At 42.0% G+C, this 14,503-nt stretch overlaps 1 protein-coding gene across 1 annotated transcript; it reads right to left on the bottom strand.

Annotated features, from left to right (window-relative positions):
- Positions 1–2,198: 2,198 nt before the first annotated feature.
- On the bottom strand, positions 2,199–13,832 carry LDLRAD1 (low density lipoprotein receptor class A domain containing 1). The gene is made up of 6 exons (XM_074961696.1): positions 11,095–13,832; positions 10,641–10,695; positions 5,919–6,059; positions 5,180–5,317; positions 4,329–4,457; positions 2,199–3,004 (listed from the first exon to the last, which is right to left on the bottom strand). The coding sequence occupies exons 1-6, from the start codon at positions 11,113–11,115 to the stop codon at positions 2,859–2,861; spliced, it is 630 nt and encodes a 209-aa protein (XP_074817797.1). The 5' UTR covers positions 11,116–13,832; the 3' UTR covers positions 2,199–2,858.
- Positions 13,833–14,503: the final 671 nt, after the last annotated feature.

Genomic DNA, 14,503 nt, shown 5'->3' with positions numbered 1-14,503 from the left:
CCCCTGCCTGAGAATCCCAGCCCAACCACCGACCTTGGCAAAACACCTCGCATTCCATGTACGGACAGCCTCTTTTCAAGCATCCCCGCTGCCCACTCTGGTAAAAGGTAAACGTACAAGTACTTGTCAGAGCTTCTCTGGGCTCTTCTCTCTTCTTCTCTACACACTTTCTAGGCAGGGGGTTCCCCACACTTCTTCCCTGGATCTGATCCCCTAAACGGTCGGCCTTCTTTCCTGGGGAAGCCTGCTTCCCCAAACTCCTCTGTCAGTTTAACTGCTTCATCTAAGGTTCCTAGCTGATGCTGTCTGACCCAGACCTGCATGCTCTCGGGGAGGCTCCAAAATCAGAGCATTCCTAATCTCCCCCACAGTTTGGGTGTCCAGTCTCAGACATCAGATGGCCCATCCATCTCACTTCTGTCCATACTTTTCAGCAGACAGGCCCACCCAATCCAAGATGGCTGCCTTCACCAACTTGTAGTCTGAGGCTTGCTCATATCCACCCTTCCAAAGGTGCCAATTAATGCATTGGGGTCATCCATAGGGGTCATATCTTACAGAGGCCAGTCCCTGTACCCGTTTGCCATTCCCTGCCATGGGACTCACTACCCTTTGTCATCACTGCTGCTGCACAGTCGTTTGCTCTTGGATGAAGTAATACAGGCTTTTTTGCTGTTCTGCCTGCCAGGCGAGCAACACTTGCCTCTCCAGGTGGTGACACTACTGGAAGCTTTGCAAGGTCTTCTGCATTCTCTTTTGTTGTTCCGCCAGCCATTGCGGGTTCTCCTCCATTATCCAGGCTGCCAAACCTTCACATCAGCCCCTCCCCCGGAGGCTCTCTGTCTGTCCAGGATCTTATCTGTACAAATCCCCACATGTAAGAGCGTGCCCCCTCCACTCCTGTCTTTCTCTGCACACTCAGGCTGCTTGGAGACTCTCCGCTCATAGACACCACCCATGGTGTATTTAGTGTTCCCCCATCACCTTTACAGGTGCAATAATATATAATTCCTCAGGCTACCAAGGCTAGGAAAGGGAGGAGATCTCTCTCAGGCCCGGGCTCTCACAGCCTGCCTCTCTCTCTGGCTCCCCTTGCCACTTCCTTCCTGTCTTGTTCTACTCCCTCGGGTTAATTAGGGCTTTACCTCTCCCCAGCCCATTCTAATCTGTCAAACAGACACAGCTATCCCCCCGCTTAGCCTGAGGTGATTTAATTGGTGATATAATGATGAGTGTGGGCACTGCTCTTGTTGCCCAGCATGCAGACACACACCCCAAAGGCAAACTTGCTTCAATCCATGTTTCCATTTCTCCCTCTGTTCTGGCCCTTATTATTAGCTGAACAACGTACAAACAAAGGAAGATAAGGTCCCTACCATCATAAACTGACCATCCAACTCAGACACATAATACAGGCAAAACAAACAATACTCCACCTGAGGGACCAGTCTGGAAGCCTGACAGAAAGATAGCCTTTAGTAGGTTGTTGCTGAATGGCTTTGCAGGCAAAGTGGTTTTGTAAGGTGGGTTTCTCCTCTCTGCCTTTCCCTCTGTTTGAAATTGTAGCTATTTCTGTGTTCTGCTTGGTAGCTGTGGTCATTCATTTAGGCATCTGGTTTCTGCCATAGAGCACTGGGTTTTCTGCTTGGGGATTGTGAAGAGGTCCTGCTCCTAAGTGCTGAAGCACAGAAAGGACATGATGATGGACACTCAAAGTTCAGGGCTAGAAAGGCTCCCATGTAACACTTGCACACGTGCAGAGCTCAGACTGTTCTACCCAACTCTAATGTACACTTCTGTGCTCACCTCACTTTTTGGGGTGGCCCTTTGCCCACCATCGCATCTTGTCCACCTGACCCCCTATAAAGCCACTACTATTTCACCGTGGGATGAGCAACGGGGTCTTACACATACACCTGGAGGGACTGCTTTAGGATCAGTCACAAAAGGAGATACTACAACACAGCGTATACAGTACTGCTAACAAATGGTGTCTCCGTCCCTCACAACAACAAACTAATGGAAGAATACGGGTAACATTTTTATATCACTTATTTTAAAAGCCTTATATTAAAATTCCCCCTCATTTTCACATCAGAAATAGTTCTGCAGAAAAGAAGTAGACCCAATTTAATTTCAGGGGATATTTACCACGATTTATTTTTTTAAACAGGTAGACAGCAATGCGACCTGGTTTCATATAGTTTAGAGTTATAAAAAACTCAGGGAATTTCTCCTCCTTTCATGCTAACAGATTAGTGATCAATTAGCAATGACTGCTGTTATCAAAACCAAAAAGAGTGTGAGGTCACTTATTGGTTTTATTATTATTTTAGTTGATACTTAATCTGTATTTGTCGTTTTTCCCCTAAAAAGGAAAGAAAAACAGAGTCCCTGTCTACTGTAATTTCCCTCCTCTCCCTGCAGACTTGCATATACAACTCAACAATCACAACCTCAACCCATAGGTAGCACTTTGTATCTTCAAAGTACTTTACAGGTGGTAACTAGTTTACCATCACCACACCCTGGGAGGTAGAGCAGTATTATCCCCATTTTACAGATGGGGAAACCAAGACATAGCAAGGTGAGCGACTTGCCCATGATCTCACAGCGAGTCAGCAACAGACAGGATTAGAACTGTGCGATTCCTAGTTCCCAGTCCTCTGCTGAGTCTGTTATATAGTATTCCTCCTCCTTTCAGTGCTGTTGCATGGTAGTCAGGAAACCACTAAGCCGTGCCATTTTCAGACAAAAGCTTCAACCCAGGGTATTAAAGCAGCAGCAGGAGAAGACTAGCAGGTGAGAATGCAGACCATGTCCTGAGGGGGCGTAGCTACCTCTTGGCTCTAGGTACTTCATCTATTGCAGGCATACTCATCGGACCAGTCTGAGCAGTGCTGGATTCTGTCTCGGCAGAGGGCCCTGGGAATGCAGGTGCAATACTCGTAAAACACTGGTGTGCAGCTCCACCACTGAGTCCCACAAGGAGAGCAGCTAGCCACTAGGGTGAAAAGAAAACAGGGGCCATTGGCTCTTCTGCTTTTCTTACGTTACATTTTAGACTTTACGTTGGCAGATCTGAACTCTCACCTAATCGACATCGAAAATGCACAAGGAAGAAAAGCTTTCACCCAGCACCAGAATATTTAACCTTAAGCAGCCACCTAATTTCTTAGAGGCAGTAGATACGGGTGGGTACACGAACCTGCCATGTAAAGGGGTCCCCGAGTCAGTACTATCTCCAGAAGTCAGGGACAGTTAGCTACCAGTGAGAGGAGCAGCCAGTTAACATTCATGACATACAAATGCCATTACTCAAATGTTACTATCTGTATATCTGAAACTAGCTTCTCTAGATGCAGCTGCTGATATGCATCAGTTCAGGTCTGCACATTGTGGCTGAGATTTTCAAAACAGGCTAGGTGATTTAGATACACAATTCCATTAATTTCAGCGGAAGATGTGTCTACCTTTCCTAGGCTGCTTTGAAAATCCTAACCTTTAGCTTCAATTTTCAAATAGGCACCTTTTTAGGTGTGTTAAATTCCAGCTGGCACTTAGTAAGCTGCTGTTCATAAGAATCAGCCATTAGTTTTGAATTTAGGCAGCTGGCTACAGTCATTCTTTGAGAGAAAATCAATCCAAAGTCAGCGTACACCAGAGAATGAATGGCTCAGGGGATTGGCAATGGGCTATGAAGCCTTTCACCTCTAGGTCGTAAGTCTGAATATGGCCCAAGTTGTTAGTGATCAAGAGTTATTAGCATCAGATGTCTGCTTGGCAGCGTATGTGACATTAAATTGGTGGTGACAATCCAGTGACCATTGAACAGATGTCTACATAACAAAACCACCATATCTGGCATGCTTGTTGACAGTCTCAGCAGACAGACCAAGGACTGAGAGAGTCATAGCACCTGAATGAAGGGCAAGGTTGAAGAAGACTTGAAGAAGTCTGCACTGTTGTTACTCACATTCTATCTAACTCAGGGGATCTCAAACTGGGGGTTGGGACCCTTCAGGGAGTTGTGAGGTTATTACATGGGGGATTGCAATCCGTCAGTCTCCACCCCAAACCCAGCTTTGCCTCCAGCATTTATAATGGTGTTAAATATATAAAAAAGTGTTTTTAATTTATAAGGGGGAAATCACACTCGGAGGCTTGCTGTGTGAAAGGGGTCACCAGTACAAAAGTTTGAGAACCACTGATCTATCTTGTGGGTAAAAGGAGGATGTCAGTCTCTGAGATTGTTAGTCCACCATCCTTTACAAACACCAAGCCCTTTAACTATTTTTTACATCAGTGAAAAAAAGTGGCTGACTTACAGGCCCCCTTTTCATCAGAACAGTCTCCACAGTCATTTGCACCATTACACTTCTTATCAGCATAGATCCAGTACACAGGGTTGCTGCAGCGGAAGATCAAGTATCCTGGAAGGCTACTGGGCAAATCATCTACAAGATGAGACACCTGAAGATAGTGAAATGTTCTGACTTCACTCAACAACAGTTGGACATAAATATAATGGCTGAGAAACCAATTATTAGTATTAATGTTATTTTACACTTCTATGTTCTCCTTCCATGCAAAGATCTCAAAGCAGGTGAAAAATATTAAACTACATGACCCCCCTGGTAGATGGAGGGAAATGTGCTTATTCCCCATTTTAAAATAGGGAAACTGAGGTACTGAGCGTGTAAGTGACTTGCCCAAAGTCTCATGGGAAGTTTGCAGCAGAGCCAGGTGTACAGACCAGATCTCCTGGTTCTCTGTCCGCTGCTTTAACAAGACCATCTGTTCTGTCACTGACTTACCCATAAATCAAAACCAGATCTTCCACATGCTAACACGATGCTCTGTCACTAGGGCCATTTAATCATATTATGAATAACTTCATCAAAGGAGGAGGGAGGCCTCATGATTAAGGCTCACAAGTGCAAATCAAGGGACCTGGACTCTTCTGTTTCTGGTTCTCCACAGACTCCTGGTGCAGCCTTGAACAAACTGGTCATTCAGCAGCTGGGTTATGAAGAGTTCTGTTCAGTTATTCTGTGCTAAAGTATGGAGCTTTGAGTATGGGGGAACATGAGAAAACCAGGGGTTGTGAGGAGCATGCACAGGAGGACTGGAGAAACCATCACAGGGAGAAGATGTTGAAAAAAAAAAAAAAGCTTACTACATAATTTCTCCTGCTCATCCTCTCCATTAACACACTCTCTGATTCTGTTGCAGATCCTACTGGCTGGAAGGCAAGTCACTCTGTCATCACATAAAAAGCCAGTCTGGTTACCTGAAGTCACACAGAAACGGTTCACTGAAAAGAAATCAGGACATAAATGAGCTTAGATACTGATTGATCTAACTAGGGTGATCAGATTTTACAGGGACAGTCCTGATACTTGGGGCTTTGTCTTATATAGGTGCCTAATACCTCCCAACCATCTTGATTTATCACAATTGCTCTCTGGTCACCAGATCTAACAGACATTTCCACATTCACCAAGAGCACAAGGCCCAGACCAAAAAGATATTTTTAACCAGAAGAAAAACATTAAGAACTTCAGGAATTCAGTTGCCACCCTGGAACTGACCAGCGGTCTATTTATACATGGATCCTACCTGCTAACATGCTCTTCTACATTAGAGGCCTAAGTGTATTAAAATGTGATTACGCCACCCACACAAAGTACTAGAGATTTACAACAATCCTATTAAAGCTCCAAGGACAAGTGTACATTCCGAGTAGTGCGCGTCACCAAGAGTTTGGAATGGAGCAAATTCATCTCTCTCCTTCTCTTCCTCTCCCGTCTCCAGGTTTCAAGTGGCGCCTTCTATGTCTAACTTATTGAAAAAATGGCAGCACTTTGGCTGGAGGTTCACTAACTTGTTTAGACAGAAAAAAATACCAGACTGACCTGGAGTGGGTGGTGGGAGTCCAAATGTGACGGCAAAACCAATGACAGCACCTACGACGCCGAGTGCAAGCAGCGCAATAATGGAGATACAGAGGCATCTTCGAGTACAACTTAAACATGCCCTGCATTCATGGCAGCGATCTGTGACAATAAAAGGGACCTAAATGTCAGAGGATTCACAAGTGACGAGCAGGGGTTAAAGTGAGTTGAACATTGTAAACTGCAGTTTAAGCAAACAGACTGCAAAATTCTCACATTCATTCATTATTCAAAGTTATTCCCTAAGTTTTTGAGCAAAGAAGAACTGGAAATATTTGAAATTCAAAACATGTGCTGTGTTGGTTAGTTTCATGGATCACGTGATATCATTTTTGTTACACGATTGGCTGTCTTATGGTACTGGGTAACAAAAGCACACATACTGGCAAGTATAATTTAAAATTGAGAATTCACATTGTTGTTGGTTACTATTTAGAATGTCCTTTCGGTGAACATCTGATCTTAACATTTGGTTTCATAACTACTTATTATTATTTGTATAGTGGTGTTGCCTAGAAACCCTCGTCACGGACCGGGATCTCATTGTGGTACGCACTGCACAGACACAAAACAAAAAGATGCTCCACGCGCCAAAGAGCTGACTCGTGCTAACTAAGCTTGTTCACTAGAATATTTCCAGCAAAATGAACACAAAAGGAGTTGAACTCAGTCAGAGCAAATTTAGGTTTAAAAATTAATGTGAACATTCACCAAAGTCTTTTCACACCTCAGCTCTGCTTCTAATATCTCAAAAATCTATGAGCATAATCTGTTGTTAAGGATTTAGTCTGTGTGTTCTCTCTCTGTCAACACACTCCTTAGTAATGCTGTCAGTGCCAGCAGACCAGTGACACAGTAAGTTGAAACAGAGGCGATAATGCGCAAGAACTGAATGAAAGGTTAAATTCAAAACTATACCGAACATATTCAAGTGGACTGTGAAATGAGAAGAACTTTGCTCCCCTACAGTATCTTTCCTCAAGGAAGCTCAAAGCCCTTTACAAAGGTGACGGGCGCTACTCTAATAAAACCTAAAGTAAAGCAAGCTATTGTCATTTTACAGGTGAGGGTAACTAAGGCACAGGAGAGTTAAATAACAGAGAAAGTCCGAGGTAGGGCTAGGAGTAGATCCCCAGGAGAAATGCTGGCCCATTAAATGAGTGGCAAAACTCTCATCAACGTCAATGAATTCTTTGCATCAGTGTTCACCGCAGAGGGTGTGAGGGAAATCCCCACACCTGAGATGTACTTTTTAGATGACAAATCTGAGGAGCTGTCCCAGACTGAGGTGTCAATAGAGACGGATTTGGAACAAACTGCTAAATTAAAAAGTAATAAGCAGGGCTCTACCAAATTCTCTGCCATAAAAAACGTGTCACAGACCGTGAAATCTGGTCTTTTGTGTGCTTTTACCCTTTATTATACAGATTTCATGGGGAGATCAGCAGTTCTCAAATTGGGGGTCCTGACCCAAAAGGGAGTTGCAGGGAGGGTTGCAAGGTTATTTTAGGGGGGTTGCAGTATTGCCACCCTTACTTCTGCACTGCCTTGAGAACTGAGCGGCTGCAAAGTGGCAGCTGTTAGCCAGGCGCTCAGCTCTGAAAGCAGTGCCCCGCCAGCAGCAGTGCAGAAGTAAGGGTGGCAATACCATAGTATGCCATCCTGACTTGTGCACTGTTGCTGGTGGCAGCTCTGCTTTCAGAGCTGGGCTCCAAGCCAGCAGCTGCTGCTCTCCAGCCTCCCAGCTCTGTAGGCAGCACCACCACCAGCAGCAGCACACAAGTAAGGGTAGCAGTACAGCAACCCCCCTTAAAATAACCTTGTGACCCCCCCCATTCCTTTTTGGGTCAGGACACCTACAATTACAACACTGAAATTTCAGATATAAATAGCTGAATTCAAGAAATGTATGATGTTTAAAATCCTATGACCACGAAATTGACCGAAATGGACTGTGAATTTGGTAGCGCCGTAGTAATAAGTCACCAGGACTAGATGTACTGAATTCTGTAGGAACTCAAATATGAAATTGCAGAATCACCAACTGTGATATGTAACCCAATGCTTAAAATCAGCCTCTGTGCCAGATAACTGGAAGACAGCTAATGTAATGCTGATTTTTAAAAAAGGACTCCAGAAGCAATCCTGGCAATTACAGGTCGGTAAGCCTCACTTCAGTACCAGGCAAATTGGCTGAAACTGTAGCGAAGAACAGAATTATCAGACACATCGATGAATACAAAATGTTGGGGAAGAGTCAAAATGGCTTTTGTAAAGGGAAATCATGCCTCACCAATCAATGGAAAGAGGTAAATAGAGTGCCCCAAGGATCTGTATAGGGACCAGTGCTGCTCAAATTATTCATCAATGATCAATTATTCGTCAAAGGGGAAATAGTGATGTGGCAAAGTCTGCAGGCAATACAAAATTACTCAAGATAGTTAAGTCCAAAGCTGACTGCAAGGAGTTACAAAGGGATCTCGCTAAACTAGGTGCCTGGGCAACAAAATGGCAGATGAAGTTCAATGTTGATAAATGCAAAATAATGCACATGGGAAACCATAATCCCCAACCATACAGAAACAAGATGGGGTCTAAAGTAGTTGTTCCCACTCAAGAAAGAGATCTTGGAGTCATCATAGAAGTTCTCTGAAAACATCTGTTCAATGTGCAGCAGCCATCAAAAAATCTAACAGAATATTAGGAACATTAAGGAAAGGGATAGAGAATAAAATAGAAAAGATTATAATGCCACTATCTAAATCTATGGTACCCCACATCACAAATACTGCGTGCAGTTCTGGTTGCCCCATCTCAACAAAAATATGTTAGAATTGGAAAAGATACAGAGAAGCAAAAAAAAATGATTAGGGGTATAGAACAAGTTCCATATGAGGACAGATTAAAAACTAAAGGGGAATACGATAGAGGTCTATAAAGTCATAAATGGCGTGGAGAAAAAGTGTTATTTACCTCTTCACATAACATAAGAACTAGGGATCACCCAATGAAATTAATAGGCAGCTGGTTTAAACAAAACACAACACACAGTCAACCTGTGGAACTCATTGCCAGGGGATGTTGTGAAGGCCAAAAGTATACTGGGTTCAAAAAAGAATTAGATACATTCATGGAAGATAGGTCCTTCAATGGTTATTAGTCAAGACAGTCAGGGATGCAACCCCATTCTCTGAGTGTCCCTAAACCTGTGACTGACAGAAACCTGGACTGGATGACAGGGGATGGATCACTCAATAATCCCTCTTCAGTTCATTCCTTCTGAAGCATCTGGCACAGGTCATTGTAGGAAGACAGGATACTGGGTGAGATGGACCATTAGTCTGACCCAGTATAGCTATTTTTATGTCCAAATGCAGCAGGATGTTCCCTTAGGACATCAAGACTCCTACTCTCACCACTAGCATGTTACATTCTGCTATAGGGACCGAGCCAATACTAAATGAGAAATTGTTACAGAATAGACCCTCACAATGACTACTACCCCAACTCTCTAATTCTTTTCTCTGGTCTTTAAGTAATAGACCATTTAAAAAAAAAAAAAAAAGAAAAAACAAAGCAAAACCTAGGAAATGAAATGCTAAAACTGCATTTTTACAACCTTAAGGTTGCACAGTTAAGTGCCCAAAAGTCAGGAAATGTGCAAGTTAAAGCTGTACACAAACCCTTAGCTTTGTTCTCTATACACCGTATTATGTCTACAAATTCAGCATCACATTTCCATAGCATCACACGTTTCTAAAGTAAACGGGGGAAAAAAAACCCTTATTTCAGTATGTTGTTTGAGAAACAGTATGTAGTCACATAATTAAAGACTGTCATAAGACATCAGTCCAAAGGAGTAGAATGCATGTTCCACCTTATTTTTTTCTGACCGTGAGTGTTTATCGGCAAAATCGTAATGTTGCATTAACATAGTGTTTGCATTTAATTAGCAATTTGTCAAGTGCCAGCTGTGCTCAGTGGTGTACAAACAGGAATGAAAGCATGGTCTTTGCCCCACTGTTGCTGAGATTTTGGCCCCATTTGAAACACTCACAATTCACCTTTGTACAGAGAGTACACAGGGAACTGTTCATCTCCAAAGGTGAACATTTCAGAAAATCATGAGCATGTGAAAATAGAATGTGTGTTTATGACAGGAAAGTGTTTACAAACATTAAGTATAATGATTGTAACCAATGTTACCACTGTAAGAATGATAGCAATAAAGTGCCATTGCTTCCCGACTTTCAAATATTTCCTACTGAATTTTATTATTTTCACATTTTTATTTTTAAAATGGACAATAAACAACAATGGCTGAAGTTGGCAATGCAGATGTCACCCAGATGAGTATAGGACACTGTTTTTTTGAAATACATGAAGAACTTGCAGGGCGTTTAGACATTCTTCATGAGTCTCTTTCTTCACAAAAAGATTCCGTTGCTACAGGATGTTGCATGCAGTACTATGTACCAAATAGCATGCCATTTCCAGACCAGAAAAAGGCAGTTTATACCCATCAGTCTTATATTCTAGACAGTTTTCCTATCATTAGTAAAAGAAAAGCCACTCAAGAGACTGTAAAACATTACTTGTATTTTATATTATGTGGACAAGAAGAATGTATCTATTGATTTCTACTTTCTTTACCAAGCCACTCAATTATACTTTGTTAATTACCTCTTTCTTCAGGGGAGAACTTTGTTGAATCAAATGAGATTCTACCAAAATTTCTCTATAAAAAAAAACAGAAATAAAATACATAGCTTAAAGAAGCAATGTTTACAGGTAATTTCAAATACTGTTAGTTACATTTTTCTGGTGCTTCTGTCATTTATTTTATACATCTCATTACCTTTATATAAAAAGAAAGATCATTTCATCTTAAAATGTGGAAGATATTTCATTAACAAAATGGTTGCTAGATTGTCTTTGCATCTCATTCACCCATTTGTAAAGCAAAAGCTAATAAAATTTCAGCATTTAAGATAAATATTTTTCTTTTGGTGGAATTACTTTTATGTATAAAGTATTAGATATTGTACAGCAACCAGCAGGAAAGAGGCCAGACAAACTGAATGCATATCAGCATTCTTTAAAAAGTCATTACATTTATCAAAGGAGATAAAATTACCTGAGGATGAGTTCTGTTCATATTTAGGCATAGCCACGTTTTACTTAGTAGTAGTTGTAAAAGCCTTGGAATTTTTTTCCAGGACAGGGTTCAGCCATGCCATTTGCAGGCAGATCGTCTTTCAGATGGCTCTGTTTTAATAGGAGTCTACACCATGAAGGGCACTGCTGCTGTGTTACCTGGTTACTAAGAGAAACAGAGGTAGACAGGAAAGAGTCATTCTAATCTATAGTCATACACATATGATACAGGGCCTGATGGATGGCAGGAGAGGCAGCATCAGCCTTTTCTCTGGCTCTGGGCGGAAGTGAGAGAGAGTTGGGTGGTCATAGCCTGGTCCCTAGTGGACACATTAGCAAACGCCACACTGCTCAGCACAACTAAAGCTGCACTTGGAGCTGGGCTGGCAGGGCGGGAGGCGCTTTGGCAGAGCTGGAGGAAAGGCTGCGGTCTGTCTGCATTAGCTGGCCCCAGCCAGAACGCTGAGTGTCACTGTGTTAACAAACAACCTTGAAGTTATTGTGTGCTGTGGACACTAGGTAACTGCCAGAGAGCGTTGGTGTGGGATTTCTGGAAGTGCTTGTCACCGGCCTGACTCTGCTCCCACTGAAGTGTGTGTAGAGCTCCCACTGCCTGCTGTGAGAGCAGAGGCCCAGAGGCACTTTGGAAAAGCCTGTCCTTCTGACCTTGCCCATCTGAATCCATTTTTCATCTTTCTGCCTTCATTGTCAGGGAAAGACGCTCCCTTTGGTTTGAGGGAAAATGCTAGAAAGGAAATAGACAGCAGTGCCATGATATGCAGCCCCAAGCTGAAAGGGAGATTAAAGCAGCCAAGGACAATTGTAGGCAGGTAGGAAAGGGACAGATCCTTTCCCCAAAACAAAGACACCATTAAAGACCCTCCTCTCTCATGGAATCCCAGAGCCTAGTCGCCAGCCCTAGCCCAGATATCTACAGTGCAATTTTGTAGCCCTGTGAGCACATAAGATTTATTGCTTGGCCCAAACATACAGCAAACATTGAATGAGATAAGGTCATGCTTCATTTGTGATGAGACTCTAGGTGACGCAGCAGTTTCCATATATTTAAGCACCTTGGGCTACTCTTTACCTACCAAGTTGAAATTTCCAGGCCCATAGCACATCTTAGGTCAGCCTCTGGCTCACACTGATGCTCCCCTAATAGTTCAAGATTGCCCCTGCAGTCTCAACAACGTGACAGATACTGTCCAGGCATAAAGAGCTAGTTCCTGCCCCTGCAAGGTTTACAGCCTAAATGACTGTTCTAGGAGAACATACTCTGGCAGGGGGAAGCAGACTGGTGCCCTAGAAGTTTGTTAAAGATACACCATACAAACCATTTATGGAAATACTACATATAGCCAAAATATTGATCCAGCGGTTTAAGGAGTTTTGTAATATCCTCAATTAGGGTTGCTGTTCCTCTTTGGGAAGACTACTACGTTGAAAAAACAAAGCTACAAGCGGCTTGGCATGCTGTCTCCTTGCAGTTTTCGATATGCTAAACTTTCTAAGTTTAGACCTAAAATGGTGGTGTAAGTTAATGCGCAAGGATTTTCAATTAGATATTCTGGTACCCAGTAATGCTGAGCGTAATTGCTTATGACCACAACACATGCAGAATTTACAGCTGCTGTTGAGGAGAGTAAGACTATAAGGATGTGCCTCTATAAAAATAGGTCCTCCCACTTGGCTCTTGTCACATAAGCTTTTTAAAAAAGCAGAGTGTCAAAATAGGAATGAAAAGAATTTAGTAAAATCCCCAGGCAGCACATGCTCAGGAAGGCTAGTTATCCAACATCCTCTTCTTGGATCATTCTGAATAATTGGAATGATCCTACCCCGCATGATCACATTCAGGATCCAAAGCAGAGTTAACAAATACTCATAGCTCCATATTCTGCTGCTAAGTCTAAGAACCCAGCGAGAACATTTCATCTTTTTCAGTCACTAAGAAATCAGAGACCAGCATACTCTTTGCTGTACCCTACTAGATAACACTTGGGTTTACGCAGTGGGATTATATATAAATCACAGCTCAATTAGGAACTGCCTTTGGCCAAAATCAGAACCTTTGTACCTCAGTTTCTCTGTCTACTAAAGTAATATTTGCCAGCCTTGTAGGGTGATGCAAGCCCTAACTAGATGGATGCAGAGTAATAAAGTCAGTGGAATAGATAAGCAAATAAACTTATGACTTCCATTCACCTAGGACTCTGATGGTAAAATAACCAAGCTATGGCCACTGTACCATGAGGAGCAGGAATTATCAGTCTTTTGTTACTTAAATCATACAGTGCTTATTGAGCAATGGACATGCTAGGATTCCAGTTTCTAAGTTTAGATGTTTTTGAGTTCTCAAAACAAGAGAGAAGAGGTCACAAGTACACTAGTATGGGGAAGAGGAAGGTGAGGAAGTAGTTGGTTCCTCATCTACAATATCTTAAAGCAATTTGCTAAAGTTTTAATTTTTGGGCAGAGCCCGAGCCCAAACCCAAATCACTGCACACAAAATTAGTGTTTCAGAAAACAGAACATCTGAAAATAAGGAAGTGGAACAGAGATTGTTCTGCCATCTTAAAAACTGGTAAATAGGACCTAGGTCTGCTCCAACAATGATTACAAACTACCGTATTTTCAAATGCCAAGATGACTGAATTGCAGTCTGTATTTAGAGTAGGAACTTCTGGCATTAATTTTATTCTGATAACAGAAGATATACCTGGATAAAACCTGAAATTTATAATACTGTGAAAGTCTGGTTCTTTGGACTACAGAAATTATATTATAGAAATTAATACCTTGAGAAGTTCATTACAGGAACTCAACTTTTGTAGGCGTCACCCATGGAAGAGTGTTACTGAGTCCTGGACTTCAGCATCTATTCATTGTATAGTAACATTTCAGGTAAGTAGCAAGGCCCAAGACTTGAACTTTTATTTATATCTATTGGTTGATTTTTTTTCCTTCCTTTCATTTCTGGTTTTCAGAAGTTTAAGCAGATATTACAGCTCAAAATAAAAACTAGAAGCTGTTGATTAACCCAAATATAATTAAAAATTTAAACATTTGAAAACATCCACCTTTAGAAAGATAAGTTAAGAAAAAACAGTTTTACACTCATGAGTTAAAAATTAAAGTCATTGACATAATGAAAGCTGTACTATACATAGTGCTGAAACAGGCAACTGGACAGTTATACTTTCAGTGAGGCTATATAAACACGATTTCCAGCATTTACACATCACAGGGAAAACAGATTCAATGCTACATAGATGCTATATTCAATGCTAGTTATAAGTCAAGATTTGGGATAATTAAAGTGTCTTCAGAGACTGCACTGCAGACAAAGTTAGTGCAAAGAATACCAGCCATAGCCATAGCCTGGT

Source organism: Natator depressus, chromosome 8, assembly GCF_965152275.1.
Source record: "Natator depressus isolate rNatDep1 chromosome 8, rNatDep2.hap1, whole genome shotgun sequence".
In the NCBI taxonomy this organism is placed as follows: Eukaryota; Metazoa; Chordata; order Testudines; family Cheloniidae; genus Natator; species Natator depressus.
This window is presented reverse-complemented; position numbering and strand designations above follow the sequence as displayed.